Below are 21,132 nucleotides of genomic sequence, written 5' to 3'. Positions count from 1 at the left end.
CAGCTGTATCCTAATATTTCAGAATATATGCAGCATATAAAATGACCTGTATTAATTTTGCTCAGGTTTGCAGAAAACATAATTTTTATACCTTCTTATATTTGAAAATTAAAAGTATATCTGATGATTTTTATAGACTCATATTTTGGTTTTATGGGAATCATTGTTTTGGTATGTGGGTATGCTCATCGAAGTCTTTGTATACTGTATTGCATTTTTCTTCAGTTTCTCCTTGTCATAAAATTATGGTGAATTGGGTTTCTATAATTTAGATTTCTCCTATAAGAGTTTATATGCCATATTTGGTGTTGCAAGGAGAGTAATACAATATATGCAAGCAAATGGGAATGTGGATGGATGTTGGACTTTTATTAACAGAGTTAAAAAAGCAGAGAAGTCTTGGCCTGCTTCTTACAAGTTGTGTTACCTCTTCAAGCCTTGCTTTACTTTCTCACATAACCTCTTTGAGCCTTACTTACTTCTTTAAAATGGCATGATGATACTCATTTCAAAGGCAGTTGTAAGAATTAGATGAATTTTGTGAAAGTGCATAGTAAACTATAAATGCTATATAAAAATCAAGTATCATTTTGAGATTTAGGCATAGCCTGAGAAGTGTAAATTTCAAGTAAGTGGGAAAATTTGACTGTACTTGAGCCTAACATTAAAAACTAGAAATATTATCTTGTCTCATGCTTTCTTTGGTTTTAGAAATTTTGTTAATTTGATTTTGATGCCCAGTTTAATAGAAATGAGTCACATTATCATTTCTCTCTTTACTCGGCAGCACACCGTATGCACTTCACCCACATATGTGATCTGTGGGTTGTGGAGAGAAATGAGGATGTTGCCCAACAGTTCTACATTTGTGCCCCCATCTTTCAACAAAGAATACTTTTCAGCAACACTGATGAGTTTATCCTAGGCATTAGAGAATGTATACCCTTAGATGTTAAACTAAACTCGTGAACTCAGTAATATTTAGTAATAAAATTTGAGGTCCAAGTCCATAAGTCAGATTCTCTGTTCTCTGTAAATGCCAATGACTATAATTCATGGAGTGGATTAGCAAACACCTTGACTTTTATGGTCTAAAACATTTTCTATACAGAATGATATGGGAGCTGTTATTGGGAATCAGAATCAAACATTACAAAATTGCGTGAAAGCTTGCCCGGTATTTATGAATCAGATTTTAAGTGGAAACCACAGTAGTTTCCTTGTTTCTCATTCTTGCTTTAGCAGAGGATATGATGCCATAGAGCTTGCTTGGTTTGTAGTTCACTCAAAGTTTGCAAATTTTTTTTTTTTTTTTTTTTTAACTTTTTAGAAGCCACAGCAGTTTTGATCTATTATCAAACCATGGAACATACCTGGTTGGGTATTTAGGGGGGCAAAAGTTTGTTAAATGTTATCTGGCTGTTTCGGTACTGATTGTGCCAACCTATGGCAACTGATTTGGGAACACAGCATGAATAAATAAATGCATACATACATGTATTTGGAATAAGTGGTATATGGCAGCTTCAGACATACGTAAAACAATTTAAACCCTTTGAATATATTAATATGTATTTAAAGATACTGTTTTATATTTTTTTTAACTTGAATTTGTTAATTCTCTTTTATTCTACCTTAGCATCAAGGCGTGCCATGGGTTGCCTCTCATAAATGGACAAAGCTGTGACCCTTATGCAACAGTTTCTCTGGTGGGCCCTTCTAGGTAATGTTTACTGAATTATTATTAGGTTTTTAAGTTCTAAAATTTGATTTAAGAATTACAGAACTAAGGTTCAAGAGCAAATGCTAAATAGTTACTTAGTACACAAAGTAATGAATGCTTTGAAAGAAAAATCTTTGGTGAATGCATACATTTGAAAACAAGCAAGTCTTGTTTTTTACAGAAAGAAAATAGGTGCCATTTCAAAGCTACCAGATCCTTAAGTTGTGGGGAACCACCTCAGTTTTGTACTAGCTAAAATGTCCTTTAAAACACAAACTTGCCTTTTTCATTCATCATTGTTCCTACGTTGAAACGTCTGAGGTTCTATACAGGTAAAATCCTGTTTAATAAATGCAAATTCAGAATAACAAGGGATTTTTCCATACTGTTTTTTCTGGAAAGCAGCTCAGGTCTGGAAATGAATCTTCCATTCATGGGATCTGTCTTGTATAGAGAGAATTCCAAGTTATAGATGAACTGCTGAAATACACCATATCATTGATTTAAATGATTCATGGTAATTTACGAAGAAACCTTTGGCACTTTGTAATATTTTGGATTTTATGATTTTATTATGGTTTCTTTCTCAGGGCCTGACTAGTCTGAGATTTGTCTATAACTTGAAGGTTTAGAATCAGGAAATAAAAAGCAGACTACTCCCTCTACACATAGACACACACATACATGCAACCCCTCTTCCCCAATCCCAAGCTCTCTAGTTATTGTTATTTTTTAGAAAATCACTAATTCACTTTAAAAATGTATTTGTGTATGTATGTACATAAAATGCCTAGCATTGAGACCAGAGTAAAGCGAGTTAAAAACGATTTTTGTGTTCCTTGGGTATTTTCAGCATAGATGAAGGTGCTCTAAATCTCATTTTCTTCCTTCTTACTTTTATTTTAGGTTGCTTATTTAATACAATATGTTATTAAAAACTCCTGAAGAAAGCTTGGCAGTCAGTCTAGTATAGCCATAGAGAGAATAATATATAGTCTTGGTATATATAGGACACATGAAGTTTGTGTATTCTTTAATTTTAGCTTGTAGGGACACCTCAATTTATTATTTTAGTTAGAACTACAGTCTTCCCTAAGTATCTTAGCAGTTAGCTCCCTGGTTGGAAATAGCATGTTTTATAATTGTGTACTATTAAGTTCTACAAGGTAAAACTCTACCACATTGGAACAGGAATGACCAAAAGAAGACAAAAGTAAAGAAGAAAACAAGCAATCCACAGTTTAATGAAATCTTTTATTTTGAGGTAACTTTTTGTTTTATATAAATGTTAACAATGATTATTTCATATTGAGTGCTGGTTGATTTCCTTTTTCACATCATGGCCATGGTAATCATTTTACAAAGGAGTTGAGACAAGTCCACATCTATAAATCCTAAATCAAAAAGAAAGTATGATGGTTTAATCATTTAACATTATAATCTATTAAGTCAGTCATTTTTTTAGAACAAAATAGTAAGTTTTATATTCATTTGGAGTTCCAGCTCTATTGTCTTAATAGGATAAGGAAATAATAATTTAAAAAATAAAAGTATACTAATATCAAAGACTTGGTATTAATACATTTAATTCCAGAAAACTATTAAATGTTTACCCATATTCTTCATTTGAGAAGATAGACCCAACACATTTGTTGTTAATAGCATACATTAATAAGGAGTTACTTTAGCAGTTATGTAGCAAAAGACCCATCATGTAATGCAGTGGAGGCCCAATATATAAAACAAATTAAGGCAGAGTTCTGTAGGTCTAGGTCCACACCCCCCCCCCCCATCCAGCCACCTCCACCAGTCACACAGTGGCCATAGGACATTTTTGCAGAGTGCTATCTGACAACCGCTACTGAAGTAAGTATAATATCACTGGTAGATCTGAATTCTAGTCCCAGTTGACTTTGAACAAGTCACTACTTCTAAAAGGATAATTTTGTAAGTGAATAACAGGAGTCCTGTCTAACTCATTGAGTTTTTGTAGGCCCAAATGCAAGACTGCTTTGAGACTAATATGATTAAGGCTTTATTATTATTTTTGCAACTTTAGGCTATTTAGCTCTGTGGACACATGCTGATTTTCATGGGACTCTTCAGAAGCCTTGAAGTTGCTCAAATATAGTGCTTTGGAGTTCTTTACTTGGAGCATTTATTAAACCTTTTTCATACTATTGGAGAACTACAGAAAAAAAAAATAAACCAAACTCTATATTCTAGAAGATTGGGGTCTAATAATGGAATATGTTGCAATTGAAATTAACATGTAAGGAAGGTTTGAGAAAAGAAGTTATATTTTGTGCTTTTCTCCTTTTGCGTGTATTTTTTCCTTACTGTTTCATGGTGGGAGAGAGTGAGGGCATATCTTGGCTGATTACTGTACTTTAATAAAGGAACACAGGCTAAAGGAAATGCCAAAAGTGAAGCAGGAAGAAATGTGGGGGTGGAGGCAACGAAGAAAGAAAAACAAAAGAAAATGTACCAGTGTGAGACTTTTCCATTTCCTGGCTAAAGACTTAGTGCAGTTGTTCTGCATTTATTAATGGATATTACATCTAACCTGGAGAAGACAAAGAAAGCAAATATAAAGAGCTGTTGACTAAAGAAGTTCACACTCCCCATTAGTCCACGTGCCTTAAACTTCAGATAGGCTATGGAGTCTGCCATGCCTCACAGGTCCTTGCAGCAAATAAGTGGCTTTTAAAAGTTGAAAGTCAAGACCAGGCCTGCTTGCTGTATCCAAGGGTCCCTACTAGGCCATTTGAGACATAATTCAGCAAAACCCTTTATAAATGATTATAAAGATAGATAAGGTTCAGTCTCTATCCTCTAGCTAGAACAAGAGGCACACAAACAGAGCAGGAAAACATAATTAGATATTGGGATGTCAGGTGAGCTCTGCTCTAGCTGAGGTCATCACAGCAGGCTTTGAAGAAAGACAGGATTTTCTTAACTGAGAGAAAAGAGAAAAGGAACATTTTGAGGAGAGGCACGTAGCAAGTTTCTTCCACAGAACAGCAAGTAGTGATTTGTTTAAAAGGTTTGTTTAGGGAATAATGGGAATTCAGACAAGAAAAGATAGAGTAGGACCAGCCATTGAAAAGCCTTGAGTGCCAGGCTGAGGTGCGTAAATTTTAGCCATTGAATGTTTTTGAGCCCCTGAGTCGTGAGAGTAAAGCAGTGTTTTAGGAAGAATTAGCTATGACCTGTGGGCGAAGTGGCTTAGGGAGAGAGAATAGAGTGGGAGACCATTGTAGTTTAAATGTTTAAAAAAAAAAAAAGCCTGATGCAAGAGAGTAAAGATGGAAATAGACAGAAAGGGACAGATGAGAAAAAGCACAATGGGCAATTAGTTATAGTGAATTAGTTATAAAAGAAAAGAGAATGGGCGTCGATTGTGAGAAAATGGGAGTTAGGAGGAAGGAAACAAGTGATTCAATAAGCATAATGAGCTTGAGGTCTGACATGTAAAATTCTTCAATAGGCAGAATTTAACTGAAACTTAAGTGTGGCGATGGTTATAGATAAAGACTCAAGATTTGCTCACAAATTGTCAAGAAAGCCAAGGGAGTAGAGATTTACAGTAATGGAGGAAAGCGGAGAAACTTAATTCTTCCACTTATTGTGTATTTGGCTTTGGTATGTTAATTATTTTCTGTACTTCAGCTTGCTCATTTTTATCATGAGGATAATAAATCTAGCCTTGCCACCTCAGAGCAACATTCTGATGAACAAAGGAGATAATGGATATGAAAGCACTTTATAAACTGTATAGCACTTTGCAATTCCAAGTTACTTTTTGAGTAAAATATAACATAAACTTTGGAGAATACCCATATTTATAGGTTCAGAAGAAAAGGAGCCAGAGGAAAGAGCAAAGAAAGCAGAAGTTTGCCAGGTTAGTGCCCCAGTAAACTTGTAGAGAAAATATGTTTCGGGGAAAGGAGTTATTGTTGTATAATCGTTAGTAAAGATGATTCAGAGAGGTCAAGGAAGGTGAAAACTAAGAATCACTAAGGGGTTTTAGAAGAGTGGTTGTAAAATAGAAGAGTGATCTGTGCGGAAGCCAGATTATAAGGAACTATTGTAGTGAGTGGGTGTTGAGGAAGTATAGGCCGTAAGGATGGATTTCAGTTTTGATATTTGTCTGTTAAAGGAAAGAGATAGAAAGACCATAATTTAAGAGGAGAATTTTTCTTAGACTTGAGTGAGGTGAAGAAGCTGGTAAAGAAAGCTGTAATTAAAATAGATTGTTTACTGCGTAGTTATTGTATACTATGTATGGGTAGGGTAGTCTTAGAAAAGAGGGTGATCATCTCATCTTGTTCAGAGAAGAGGATGAGAAAACTCAACAAGTAGAGGGGCCTGTGTGGGAGTGTATGTGTTTAGCTGGTCAGTAGTTGAGAAAGTTCCTGGCAGTGGCCTTGATATTTTTAGCAAAAATGTGAGAAGATGGGATGAATATCTTGAGAAAAGCAGGAAAGTCTTCAAACAGTTCCTAACACACCCAGCTTTGTTGGAATAGGACATTTTTACCTTTTGAGACACCAGCAAATTACATATGAGCCAGAGAACCTAGTGTTTCATCTGTTGAATGCGAAGGAGTGATATGGAGACAAGATTTCTTTCCTTATTTATACCATCTTATTTTCACCTTGCTGCTACTTCTATATCTGTTTTTGTATTTAACTTTTTGGGTAAAATATTACCTAGGCATTTTCCTCCATTTCCTCCATCCACAGTTAAATATTTTGGGGATGATAATGTTTTAAGTTCATAGAAAAAAATATATTAAAAAATTGTTACTAAAATATTTTGTTCACAGGTAACCAGATCCAGTAGTTATACCAGAAAGTCCCAGTTCCAGGTAGAAGAGGAAGATATTGAAAAGCTAGAAATTAGGTATGTGCCTTGAGCTTTTACAGAATTGCTTTTTTCTGTGCCAAAAGAAAAGCCTAAATTTAACTGAAAAAGGTGAACCAAGCTTAATACAATTTTCTTTAGCAAGTTGGTTGATGAAAATTAGAAGAATTGGTATCTAATTTAAATCCAACTCATCTTTTCAAAATCCGATATCTATGCAGAAGTAGTCAAGGTGTATTTATTTTATAAACAAATATGACCTAATTCACCTATTTTTATATTATTTTTATAATTTTCCCCAAATTTAGTTGCTTCTTAAATTTCTGAATCATAGCATAATGGATGCAGAGAATATATAGAAAAGCAATTATATCTCAGACAATTTAGAAATAATTTTTTTATTCTTCTTGACATATCTGCTGTCTAACAGAAATTTCAGTGAGGTAAGAAGTCTTATAAGATAATTCAAGAGGTGCATGTGTTTGAAGTCTGTGCTACCTTAGGTCTTAAATTTATCTATGCTTTTTGGGAGGGGAAATATTTTGTAAATGCATGTGCAGGTGTGGTGTTAACAAGTGTGTTCATCTGAAGGGTGTATTAATCATGTTTGGAATGATCAGGTAATGTACTTTTCTAAATCACCATGTTTACATATTAATTGGTTATAATTGAGAGAGACACTGTAATCTTGGTGCTGGTTTCTTTTCTCAAGTTCAACAAAGTAACTCTAGTCTATTGCTGCACATTAAAATAAAGCCTACACTTTGAAACCAGTAAACTTAAGCGCTTTCTTTTAGACTTTTTAAAATGGTTACTTTTTGTGCTTTAAAATAAAAGCTATTACAGTATTTTGCTTTCCCAGTCTGATAGGTATATGACATGCTAACATCTCTTTACTTTTGAGCATGTAAAATTGATGCTATAATACAAAGTGATTTGAAGCTGTTTGGGTAGCGTGTGTTCTTTAACGTTATTTGCAAAAAATAAAGCCAGTTTTCACTTTCAGGATTGACTTGTGGAACAATGGAAACCTGGTGCAAGATGTTTTCCTAGGTGAGATTAAGGTTCCTGTGAATGTATTAAGAAATGACTCTTCTCATCAAGCTTGGTAAGAAAACAAACGTTCTGGTAAACTCCATAGTAGGTCACCCCTGTAATACCCTGTGTATGCAATTAAATGCATATTTTAAATTTGCAGTGGGATAAGCCAAAAGTCACTAATATTTGATTTAGTTATTAATTCACTGTTGCAGAAATAGAAGCAGATTGGTAGTTTTGTGGCTTGACTTGTGTGGTACTAGGGTGAAAGAACTGAATTGCCTAGAAATATTTTTCTGTTAAACTAAATCTTAACTCCAAGGGGAAAATGGGAAACATTTAAAACATCACTTCAGAGTTGCCTGTATGAGAAGATGCTTGGTCACAAATCATCGTCTGCAATTCACAAGCTTTATTAGTCATGATTGGAACTGTGGATATTTGAAAGCAAAGGGCTTATTTGAGGGACCATTTATGGGGTCAACCAGCCTGTGAGTTTTCCTTCACCACACCCCACTGAAATACACTATTTGATGACCCTGTTATTTCTTTCTACATGTCTAGGGTCTATATATTGTTGAGCTGATTCAGTTAATAACACTTTTCAGGAGTTTGGGGGGCTCAGTAATGGCTACAATCTTATCTTATCTTTTCATGACCCAGCAGTAGTGACATTAAACTGATTTAAAAAAAACTTAATGTTCAAACATTAAATTGATGTTAGTTTCCTTAGCATAATTGATGTGACACTTATTGTTTTTTCTGTCTATAGCACTTACAAACATGTATATCCTGTCCCTTCCAATAGGTAGCCTCGATTCGGGACTCAACTGAGTATAAAAGAACATGCCTTTCTCGTTTGCCTTTTAAGGCCTACTTGTTAAATTTCTGTTTCAACTTCCTGAAAAAGGAATTGAAGCTGAGTATTTAGATGTTTCTTACTGTGGGCATTAGTCTTATTTGTCCTGAAAGAACCTGCCTCTCCTCCTTGACTGTCAGACATTCATCTGTTGCTCTCTTGCTCTCAAGCAGTTATTCTTTATAAACTGATTTTTAGACTCTCAAAATTTTAATTTTATTTTTACCTCTTGCTAATGCAGATCAGAGGTTTATTGGCCTTTACAGTGCTATTTTGTGGAATTTCTAAAATGTATCCACAGAGGGAAAAAATTTAAATTTAGTCACTATGAAAAATTGATGAACCTTTGGGATCCATCATGCCCCCTCCTCTGCCGTCTTTCCATAAAATATAAATTTTAAAGTGAAATTTTCTGGACCAATTTATCAAGTTTAAAATTATATGCCATACTATTCAGTACCGGGGTGGCGGGGACATGGGGGGAGACTTCTTATTGTACCATGAAGGGCTCCCAAGGTGAACCTGAAATGTGCCACAAAGCCTATATTTTAAGTGAGACTATTTCCATATATGCCCTCCAAATTTGATAAAACTTTGGCCAACTATGTTGGCATGATGTAAGAACAATAAGAGACAGAAATCAGTTTTATTCCTATAAATTTTTTTGTCAATAGTATTAACACTTTAAAGCAACCTTCCAAAAGTACAAATGGTAAAATATTTATACAGTATTAAATAGAAACATCTGCTAATTTGTTTATACTTCCATAGATATAAGGAAATATTAAAATGTGAATGCCATTTCCTTTTAAGTCAGAAATTAAACAGACCCTTTGCCAATTGCAATGCTGTAGCATCTCCTTATGGGATTGATGGTAACTGCATGAAAACTCAAGGAAAGCTTTATTTACCTTCAGGATTTCAGTCATATTCTTAATCTTCATATTAGGAAAGAGAATAGTTACCAATAATGTAATTTGCTTGTTAAAACGTCTCAATTTGTTTTTCTTTCTACTTTCCACTTACGTTTTGTCTGTTAGTCTTCTCCTAAAAACTGATAACTTTGTTTCAATTTATTCTTAAATTATACCATGATTCAGTCACTTTCCCATTTCTTTCTTAACTACTCAGTTCCTCAGTTTTTTTATTCTCCAACTTCTGTCAGATACTAAGATTGGTTGTTACTGTTGATATTAGCTAATTTTTACTTTAATTGTAGATAACAGAATTTTATTTGATTTTTTTGGAATGGGTAGAATACATGGTTTATAGTTCAAAAGGTGAAAATCTCTCTCCTATCCTGTCACTCAGCTACTCAGTTTCCATCTTCTCAGGCAGCCACTCCTTTGGGTTTATGGAAATATTTTTTGTATCTACAGGCAAATTTGTATTCTTTACATAGGTGGATACATTCTGTATCCTGCTTTGCAGTTTGCTTTTTTTCACTTAATATAATAGAATCTCAATAAATATTTGTTAACTATTGATGGTAGTTAAAAGAGTATAGACTCTGGAACCAAATTGCCTTGGTTCAGATCCCATCTCTGTTGCTAACTTTGTGACCTTGAACATGTTATTTAACATCCAAGAATTTGGGAGATAAGGGTAATTAAGTTACCCACTGAGTAAAATTTGAGTAAAATTCCAGTGAAACAAAGCAAAACAGGATCTGTAAATCTGAATATGGAAGATGGGGACACTTTAAAAATGGGTAGGTGCTGTCACAGGGAAGCAGAACGAGACTGTAATTGAGTACACAATAATACAAGTAATCTTACTCCACTGTGTATGGAAAATGCTAGTTAAAATGGAAAAAGAAGATTAGTCTAGAACAGTAAAAAGTGATCCCAAAGAGGCAGACATTGGTACTGCCCATTCAAGCACAGTTGAGGGGGGAAGGAATTCTGGTCAAGAAGCATTATTATTATTTTCTTGGCAAGATTATCATTATGATATTCATTATGATATATGTCACGGCCCAGGGGGGCTTTTGTGGCTCAAGGACTAAAGACAGCACTGGGCAAGGTTTGAGACATGAGCTTTTATTCAAGGCTTACTTACAAGGAAATGGAAGTCAGTCATGCTGCTCTGAATGAAGTCAAGAGCTGCTCTGAATGGCAGCAAGTTCAGAGCTCAGTGTGTAGGTACTCTGCACTTTGGTGGGGCTGATCAAGCCGGTTATAGGGGCTTGAGACAAAGACATTCCAGTGGGGTTTGAGAGCATAAGCTTGGGAATGGGGGTCTTGTGACATAGGGAAGGATTGACTGTAGTCAACAGGGAAGAGGGCAGGATTACAGGTTATCTTATAGATAATAGTATCTCAGGGAGTTTCAGGGAGGAGGTAAGCTATAGATTACGTTTAGTGCTGGAGGCCTGATTTTACAAAGAGAATAGGTCAAACCTTAACTGACATAGGTCACGCAGGCTGCTGTGTGTATAGTCTTCAAGGCCCTTAGGAAAGGCTCTGGGCCTGGGACTCCCATAATGTATGAGTGTTGTCTCAGCTAGAGATTCTCAAGACTACTTAAATCTCTGTTTTTTTTGCCTTTGTACTCACCACAGCACCTTCTGAAAATCTGGCTTTCCAAATAATTTACCAACAGGTAAAAAAAAAACATGTATTGGTCACAGTGGGGGCATATAAATGAAATACTATGGTAAATGTTGATAATTGTTGAAACCAAATAATGCATGCCTGGGGGCATTATTACTAATATTAGTATTCTCCCTAGTTTTGTGAATGAACATTTTCATAATGAAATATATCAGTCACCCCCAAAAATGCAAATACCTATACCACTTGATGGTTGTATTTCTTTGCATAAATTTAGTAATGGGCCTTCTGCTTTACATAAATCAAGCTCTGTTCTTAGTCATTGCAATTTATTTCAGTTTTACTCTTAGATGTGCTGATAAAATTATCTGAATTTGCAAAACTACAGAACATATTTTAGGAAATTACCAAAGTCACATGCCCTTGTCAGGGTGCTTGGTGATCAGTACCAAGCTAGACTTTCCTTAGAGATACTTCTGAGTCACCTTTCTTAACAGGCTTGTTCCCAGTTATTTAATTGGGCAAAAATCACTAATTGTCAAATCAGAGAAGAGAATAGAACAGGAATTTCTTAAAGACAGGAATTTCTTTTTTGGGGTAGTGATATAATTTTGCCTGATTAATTCACTGGCTCTCTTTTCTATGTTTATCATATCTTTCTCAAAGCTAATAAATATTTTGTTAACCCCCCCTTTATTTTTAGACAATTAGTCTATTATAGGAGGCCATAGATAATAAATCTAAAAATTAAGTGTCAGAACTACATCATTTCCTTTATAAAAAACATTCCAGCAAATAAGTGAGGAAGGAATTATAAAATGACCAGTTTGCCATCCATGATGATTAATGGCTCTACGCCATGATCATCAGTGGCTGCTAATATAAAAAGAGAAACAATCAGACATTAGTGCCTCCTGGTGGAGCTGCACAACCTTATCAATGAAGTATTCTTGCCAGAATATCAAATCTTAATCTGATGAATCCTCAAGATCTAACCACCAGTATGTAGGAATTACAGAGGAGCCAGAGGAGCATGTTAATGACATCATGGAGACAGAGAGTTAACACTCCCAAATTTGCAAAACTCTATAGGACAAACTACCTGGTTTCATGGTGGGAGAATCTATAAATTAAGAGAGACTTAAGAAAGCTGTCAACCAATTACAGTCTATTATAGTCTATGGACCTGCTGAACTATTTATAGTTGAAATTATAAATCATGGGAATTGTTTCAAAATAATGCAGGAGTGGGATGGTATGAATAGAATGAATGGAGGTATAGTGAAACAAAATTGGCCTTGAGTTGAAGGCCAGTTGTTGAAAACAGGTGATGAATACATGGTAGTTCAATATTCTACTCTCTACTTTTATAAGCATTTTAAAATTCCCATGTTAAATTAAAAAAAAAAAACACTGTAAGAGATCTGATTTTGGTCCCACAACCTACTCGTTTCTAAACATTTCTCATTTCTTGGATATTTAAAGTTGCTTCTATTTTTGCATTATATTACCTTTCACTTACCTGAAAAAATTTCATGTAAATCTGATTTTTGCAAATAATAATATCTTCAGTGTAGTTATACTGTTATTCCTTTAATAATATAATAAATCTATAACTCTTCAATCACTAACTTTTATAAGTTCAAATTTCTACATATAGGATTTATTTTAAAACAAGGTAACTTATGCTTTCTTGTAGTGTATCTTATCTATTTCAACTAAATGCTTCTTTCTTAAATTTAATTGGTAAAATTTACTTTTGATAAAACATAAAACTTACTTAAAATCCAATGCATTATTTTTTTCTAAACCTTCAAGCAATGAAATTTATGTAATCCCTTTGAGAGCTTCATTTTTGTATTATCTATACTTTTTGTTTCCTGGCTAAAAATCTGTTTACAGCTTTCTAGTCTGTCATACAACCAAAGATAAAGCCTCTTTAAATTAATAGCTTGCTGCCTCTGAAGTTTCCTAAAGATCAGGGTGACTTTTTTGATTAGGTTTTCTTACGGCTTAGTTGTTTATTTACCTTACTGGCTTGGCTGCTCTTTACCATTGCATGGCATTGATTGTGTTCTTTTTTACTTTAGGTACTTGCTCCAACCGAAAGACAATGGCAATAAACCTTCCAAAACTGATGACTTGGGATCTCTTCGATTAAATATATGTTATACAGAAGACTATGTACTTCCTTCAGAGTACTATGGTCCTTTGAAAACTTTGCTGCTAAAATCACCAGATGTTAAGGTACTTAGAACTCTTGTGTATACTTTTATACAAAAAAGCTAAAATAATTCTGTAAATGATGAGGAAAAGATTTCAGAGAATCAAGTCTTATCAAAGCAGTAAATATACATATTTAATTTATCTGAACCAGAGTACTGTGATTCCGATCAGTGTGTTCCAAATTTCATCTCTAATAGAAATTTGGAAAATTAAGTATTATTTTCTACAACAGATATAGTTAATGAACTTATTTTAATTATTTTTACAGGTTAGTGACTGCAAATTTATTCATGTTTTCTTGATTTTGTGCTTACTTTCTGTATTCTAGCCCATATCTGCCTCAGCTGCTTACATTTTGGGTGAAATATGTCGAGATAAAAATGATGCTGTTTTGCCCCTTGTACGACTGCTGCTGCACCATGATAAACTTGTTCCTTTTGCCACTGCAGTGGCTGAATTAGACTTGAAGGATACACAGTAAGAGTTATATCTTATTAAATGTTAATTATGTGTTTTTGAAATCAAACCTTAATTTGCCAAATTGTTTTTGTAATCTAGGTTCTTTGGTATTTAACCAGCCTTACGCATAGTAGACTGACAAGAATTTCTTAGCAAGTAATAAGATGTTCTTTATCAAACAGAATCTGCCAACAGTAAAGATAATTAATCAATTGTTACTAAATTTTGTTCTTTCTATAATGATTCCAGTGTCACTTTAAAAGTAAAACATCAGGGTGGCAGTTTTTTTTCCCTTTATCCATTATATATCACTCCTATATAAGCACACGACACATTATAAAAAGCAATCAGGTAACTCTTCATTTCTACCAGAGTTCAACACGGTTATTTTATATACACACACATACTTATATGATACTTTCGTGGTTCATAAACATCCCAAATACCTAACGTAGTTGGTTTTATTTATTTTTTATTTTTTAACTTACTTTCATACATTTTTGGTAACTAATTTTGATAAGTTTGGAAAACCTAATGGCTACCAGCTTTTAAATGGGTGGAAAAAAAAACTACTAAAATGGAATATTGGCCAAAGTCAAATATCTCATGTTAATAGTTTTGTAGCCTTTGTTTATTACACTTGGCTTCACCTTATTTATATTTTTATTTCAGAGATGCAAACACAATTTTTAGAGGAAATTCCTTGGCTACCCGATGTCTGGATGAGATGATGAAAATAGTGGGAGGGCACTACCTGAAAGTAACATTAAAACCTATTCTAGATGAGGTACATAATACACTTCCAAAAATGATAATTTTGGGCTTTCATCTAATGATCTATTGATGGGAATGATATATCCATTCGTATACTACTGAAAGAATAAGGTCAACATTTGAGAAGTAAATAATTTACTTTTCTATCAATGGAGTTTTACTCAAAGAGCACATTGTACTATAATCTACATCATTATTTCTTTTTTATTGGATTTCTGTGCTAGATATTTTCTTTTAGCTGGAGTTCCAAATACTTAAGAAATATGTTTTGATAGAATTCTTCTGGAATATTGTATACATTATGTCTGGGTGGGAGTTTTAAAATTTTCTATAGTTTTAATTTTTATAATAAGTTTGTATTATAGAAATAATGGTTATTTTCATTTTGCCAGGTTATTTAGGAAAAAAACATTAATTGAAAAATTAATCTGTTTTCAGATATGTGAATCCTCCAAATCCTGTGAAATTGATCCTATTAAATTGAAAGAGGGAGATAATGTAGAAAATAATAAGGTAAGTCCTTATTATATCTATGATTGCATACAAAATTGGTCTTAATGATGTACGTGTTTCCTACTTATATTGTACTATTGCTGTGTGGAGGGGAGTGATGATGTTGATTATTTAAATAAGGCCATTAGTAATAGCTTATTCCATGACTAGTTTTTAGATGGTTATTTTCTCATTGGATTTTACTTTTTTATTGTTGTTGTTCTTAATTTTCTCTTTCTTGGCTCTAATAACAGTAGTGGATTAAGGCTGTATCTGGTTGCACCCTCCATTCTGACCATTCCTTTGGAGTCAAGCTGATTAGGCTAAATAGCAGCATGACTTGATCTGTTAATACTCTTATCTGCCTGTGAGAAAACCATGAGTGTGTTAGGGACACAAGTTTTCATTGGATTAGACAGTTTCCCTGACTTCCGTTCAGATCATTTTACTCTCTGTTGCTTCTTATTCCATATATTCACCTCTTACGTCTAATTAGTCTAAATCTAATTTTTAAAGTTAGGTCAGAGGGTAAATTGTCCTTTAATGGAATGAGTTTGGGGAAGGGAAGCAGGGCTTTGGAATACTAGATAGTGACTTTCTAATAAATCTCATTTTCATTGCATATTTTTTTTCTATAAAGTCTATCGAAGATTTGTGAAAATCAAAAATTTTAATGTTTACCCTTTTTAAATCCTACAGGAGAATCTACGCTACTATGTTGACAAGTTATTCAGTACAATTGTAAAATCAAGTATGAGCTGCCCCACTGTTATGTGCGATATCTTTTATTCACTAAGGCAAATGGCTACTCAGAGATTTCCTAGTAAGTTCCATCGTTACTAAAACATAAAACATGCCCTTCTTTTCCTATATTTGATTTTTTTCTAGTTAGTTATGGTGTATTTGTGTGAAGTGTTTAAGGTACAGTCTTTAGTTTTTCAAAATGGTTCTAGTTTTTTTTTAAGGACCAAATTGATTTGTTTTCCTTGTAATCTCAAGACAAATATTCTTTATTTCAGTACAGTGGCAACTTTATACCAAAGGCAAATCCAAAAATCATTATTTTTAAGAAATGCAAAAATTTAGAACTGTAACATATTATGTAAGTAAACATTTATGCTAGGTGCATATGAGATTGTTAAATGGAATAAACAAAAATAACCTTCATTATCTGTGTCAATTGCTTTTTCATTCTGCATGCATTCAAGTAGTGGGACTCTTTAGTTCCATATGAATGACTAGATTTTCTCAAACAGATTGAGAATGCCAAGGTTTTGGTGGTGAGGAGTATCTTACAGAAATGACTTTAGACATTAGAAACATTTCTGTTGCACTAAACATAGAATTTTGAGGTACACATATCAGTAATGCTTTAATTTTGCAAGAATAGCTGTTTCAAGACTTTGCTTGGAAACAAACATTTTGTAAAGTTAAGAATTGTTGTCTTCTACTGTCAGTACTTGGAATTATTCTAGTTTTATACATCTCTGATAAGTAAATAAACTTGTTATAGTTCTCCTTCCAGATCTGTGTATGAAAGTGAGAGTGGGGCAGAGGTAGCACTTAAATTATCAGTCTTACCCAGCTATGGGAAACTATAGTTACTTTAGTAACCATCTGAATAGATTTCGCTGTTTTATCGGATTCATTTAAGTCAGTGTGTGCACACACACACAAGCACAATTACCTATTCCTCTGCTAAATTTACTCAGTACACTTTTGTCAAACAGTAGATAAATTCAGACCTAAACAGTTAACATCAAATAAGTATATAAAATATGGTCTTGATAACAAAAATCTGGGCAGCAGAGACATTAACATATGAATAGATGAAATGCTGATTGGAATTATGTTTTTTAAACAGTGAGTTAGATCATCAGTACCACATTAAGTACTTACTGAGTGAACAGGCACAGTGCTAGCTTGCTTATCTTCTATTCTCATCTTCACGACACTGCACAAGGTAGGTAAAACTTCCACTAGGTAGATAAAGAAACTGAGGTTTAGAAAAGTTAAGTAGTTTGCCCATGTCCCTGGTGTGGCCAGCTAGGTCTCAGTTAGGCCTGGCCTACTCTGCAGCACATGCTACTAATGACTATCCTCTACACTACCTGATGATCTTGTCCTTAAATATGCTTGGACTGTTTAATTCTTTATATAAATGATTTAAAACATTTTGATTTTTTATAGATGCAAATGTATCTCCTTAACTCTCTTTTTGTTGGCTTAAAGATTAATATGTCTTCATATCCTCAGCAAACCACAGTATTGATAGTTTCATTGCCATAAAATATTTTCATGTTCTCTCATTTGTTGTTCTTACTCTCCTGGGAGGATGCGTGGTGAGGTGGCAGGCAGTAAGTAGGAAGTCAGTATTGTTAAAGACCTACAGATTAAATAACTTGTCAGTGGTTATCTGGTGAGTAACTTATGGAGTTAAAACTCAAACCAAATCCAGAGATTCTTTTTCTTACTCCACCTGCTTCTCTACCATCTGCTTGTTGGGTTAAGTTATTGACTCCAGTCTAAGATGAAAACTAGGTAAATAATAAAAGCCACAGGTAGTCTTCAGTTCATCTGCATTTTTATATGGAATATTGATTGCTTTTTTTAAAGAAAGGATTTCTGGCTAATGGTTTTTATTGCATAGCTTTTGATATTACTAGGATTTTTGAGGGACAAATTGAAACAGTGTCCTAAAACTGAAAACAATGTCCTGTCCTAGTCTTTGAGGTAAACTGTTGCCACTAGATAGTGCTAGATACTACTTTTATTTTTGTTATTGTAATTCCAGGAGTCTCTTCTTGCAGATGAGGAAAGAGGTATTTTTCAAATTGAAATATTTCTGAAAATCTAGCAGCTTTGCCTTTCATTTTCTTTATTATTTCTTATTATTTCTTTTAGATTTTTTGTAGTCATAGGATTTTTTTCTTTTAGTCATAATCATTACTATCATTTCATCAACTCAATCATTACTAGACAAATTATATTTATCTCCTATTTAGTTTACATGTTTTTCCAGTATTTTTTACTTTGTCATCTTTGTTTTTTAATGTGTTTTTGTGCATGACATTTCACCATTTTTTTTCCTGCAGATGACCCTCATGTTCAATATTCTGCAGTGAGCAGCTTTGTATTTCTTCGTTTCTTTGCTGTAGCCGTAGTATCACCTCATACTTTTCATTTGCGACCTCATCATCCAGTAAGTGTTTGTTCTTTTCAAGGTTTTATTCCATTTTTATTTATTAAAATGAAGAAAAGATAAAATAACAAGCCAATTTCACTTGGCTGTGTTTTCTTATAACTGTTACTTAAATTTACTGGGCATTTTTTTTGGCCGTTTCAGTTTACCAGAGAAGGCTGAAAATTCTATTATTATATTTTGTTGTTCAAAGATAATATTGCACAAGAGTTGATAATTGTTGAAGCTTGGTGATGGGGACAAAGGGAATTCACTGTAGTTTCTCCCTGCTGTTGAATATGTATGTAAATCTCCATAATACAAGCATTATTTATTTATTCCTTTTTTATTTACAGGTTTAGTTAGTTTTGTTTTTTAGAAGAACCTACTTTCCTGGTTGTTTTAAAATAGTTTAATCTTGCAGATATTTTTAAATCTCACAAAAATTTTAAGAGAGGCATTTCTGAAAGATACATAAACTTATTGGAACATAATCTGGCATCTCCATACTTTCTTTTTATTTACCTGGAATAACACTGTAAATATATGAGATTTAAATACTGTTTAAAGCATATAATCTTTTTGTTCTGAAGTCTTGTTTAATTAAACATGTTTATTAACATTTTTGAATTTTTTATTTTTGCTGTCTCTTTTTCCTTTTTTACAGTGTATTTTTGCTTAATCTTTAAACTTTTCATGTTCCAAATATTTTATAATCTTATCCAGTTGCTTCTAGTTGCAGATTTGTATAGCAAATAATAATAACCAACATTCACTTAGTACTTACTTTGTATTGAACCTTGTTCTTAATATTTTATATGTTCTAACTCATTTAATCCTTCCAGTAACCCTGTAAGGTAAATTCTGTTATCATCCCCATTTACAGATAATGAACTCAAAATACAGTAACTTCCCCAAGGTCACACAACTAATAAATTACAATTTGATCTCACTCAGTTCGAACTGGATTAAACCAGCATTCTGAGTGAGTCTTCACAGTTTGTGATCTTAGCTCTGTTCCTATAGCCTCTTACGCAGACAGATATTTGAGTACCTATAATGTACGAAACCTATGCTCAGCACTGGAGATGCAGTGATGAATAAGAAACTCCCTGCCCTCAGTTTAGAAGTTGCACATTGAATAACATAGTGTAGAGGAGATACACAGGTATGGAGTTAAAGTGGGCTGTGAATGCCCATTCCTCCCCTTGAGAGCTGTGTGACATTGGCTACTCACTTAACTGTGAGAACTGAATAGAATCATGATGCAGTGGTAGCAACACAACCTTCTCTTGCCAAAGAACAAACTGTGAGTAGTTGCAGCAGAGCATGGGCCAGTGTCCTTTTGTTCACGGGGATGTCCTGTCTATGACTATGTTATTGCAGCTGCAGAGAATTCTGGGGCAGCAATAGCAAGGTGGGAGCATTCTAGATATAAACAGAATTTTATATCTGAACTTGTGGCTCTGCCTTGTAGTTAAACTTGGATATACATATTCTTCTAATAGATGTTGCAATAAAATCCTTCTAACCACAAACTCTTTGTAGTTTAGGTCACTGTTTTCCTATCATTTTGCCAGAAGGACTGCTTCAGAACTGCTGTATAATTTTATTGTTTGCCTTCAAGTGTAACTTTATCCCTGACTTGAAAGAACATTCCAGTCTAATTGGGGAGGTAGAACAAATATATAAGATAATCTTCAACTAGGACCTGATTAGTACCAAGTAAGGAGTAAAGACCTATCATACTATTGATATTTAGAGCAGGAAATGGACCCAGTGACTTGGAGTGATGACATTGTCAAGACCAGTATTGAAAGTTAGAGTGCTTGAGGAAGAGAACTGATGAAAGGATGAATCATTGGATTTTACATTTAGAAGTTCTTTGAATTTCGAGAAGCCAGTTTTAGTAGAGTAGTGGAGAAGAAACTGAGATTGAAGAATATTAAAGAATAAGTAGGTGAATGCAGTTTTACCTGGGAAATATACCAAACGTAAGCTTGTCCCGCTGCTGAAAGACATTGGCAAAGTCAAGCATGTACATGTGCATATGTGTGTGTGGCGGGGGGGGGGGGTAGGGAGTATGTTAACATTGACATACCACTCTTTTGAGAAATTTCATGGCGAGCAAAAAATAGGATTAAAACATCCTTCTCATATTCCCCTGTCCTCCCATTGATATCTCCTTTCACAACTCGGCTAAGGTAGACTCTTCTAACCCTTATGTCTGAGTTATGTGTGTCTATAGTACTCTGTAGCCCTGTCATGGCATTTTTCATTCTGTTTTATAATCATCTGTTTCTAATCTCTCCATATGGACTATAAATAACTTAAGAACAAAGGCTGGATCTTTTTAAAGTTTGCGTGTCCCAAGAATACGGACACAGTTTCTAGGACAAGTAGATGCTCACTAGTGTTGGATGAATGAAAGATGGTAGCTTAGAGAGGGATCAGGTCAAATGGGAAAACTTCTGCATGGTTTAAACAAAGGGGAAGAAAACAGCAGAAAGAGAGAAATTAAAGAGAGAAGGGGGTTACTAATATCAGATCAATATTCTGGAGGATACAAAAAGGTTGTCTTTAAAAGAAAAAATGATGGGATTAACATTGGGAAAAAAAAGAACAATTCCTCCTTTGAAATAGTTTTTTTGTGGTTCATAAACAGTCAAATGTGGCAATCTCATATGGCTCAACCTAATATAAGGAAAGGAGGATAGGATGTGTGAATGTACACCAGGTTGTTTTGAGGTGAGAAATTCAACATTTCAGTTGAATTTAATAAGTATTTATACAATATATACTACATGTATTGGGTGTCAGATAACTAAATTCCTGGGCATCTGTGAAAGGCAAGGTCATATATGAAAAATGGTGGTAGGGAAAATATGTAGAACACCTTATATGTAGAGTACACCAGGGAATCAGCAGTAGCTGAATGACATGATTGTCAATGGTA

At 34.0% G+C, this 21,132-nt stretch overlaps 1 protein-coding gene across 5 annotated transcripts in view; it reads left to right on the top strand.

Moving 5' to 3' along the window:
• Positions 1-21,132, top strand: part of RASA2 (RAS p21 protein activator 2) — a 126,654-nt gene that overhangs the window by 66,643 nt on the left and 38,879 nt on the right. For all 5 annotated transcript variants that reach the window (XM_037843689.1, XM_037843683.1, XM_037843705.1 and 2 more), the window contains 10 exons: positions 1,640-1,723; positions 2,915-2,987; positions 6,555-6,631; positions 7,599-7,700; positions 13,135-13,291; positions 13,599-13,747; positions 14,402-14,516; positions 14,942-15,016; positions 15,695-15,818; positions 18,091-18,197. In XM_037843689.1, the coding sequence (XP_037699617.1) occupies positions 1,640-1,723; positions 2,915-2,987; positions 6,555-6,631; positions 7,599-7,700; positions 13,135-13,291; positions 13,599-13,747; positions 14,402-14,516; positions 14,942-15,016; positions 15,695-15,818; positions 18,091-18,197 (1,063 nt within the window). The remainder of the gene's footprint in view (positions 1-1,639; positions 1,724-2,914; positions 2,988-6,554; positions 6,632-7,598; positions 7,701-13,134; positions 13,292-13,598; positions 13,748-14,401; positions 14,517-14,941; positions 15,017-15,694; positions 15,819-18,090; positions 18,198-21,132) is intronic.

Source organism: Choloepus didactylus, chromosome 1 (assembly GCF_015220235.1).
Source record: "Choloepus didactylus isolate mChoDid1 chromosome 1, mChoDid1.pri, whole genome shotgun sequence".
Lineage (NCBI taxonomy): Eukaryota > Metazoa > Chordata > Mammalia > Pilosa > Megalonychidae > Choloepus > Choloepus didactylus.
Note: the sequence above shows the minus strand (reverse complement) of the source record. Positions and strands in the feature narration are given on the sequence as shown.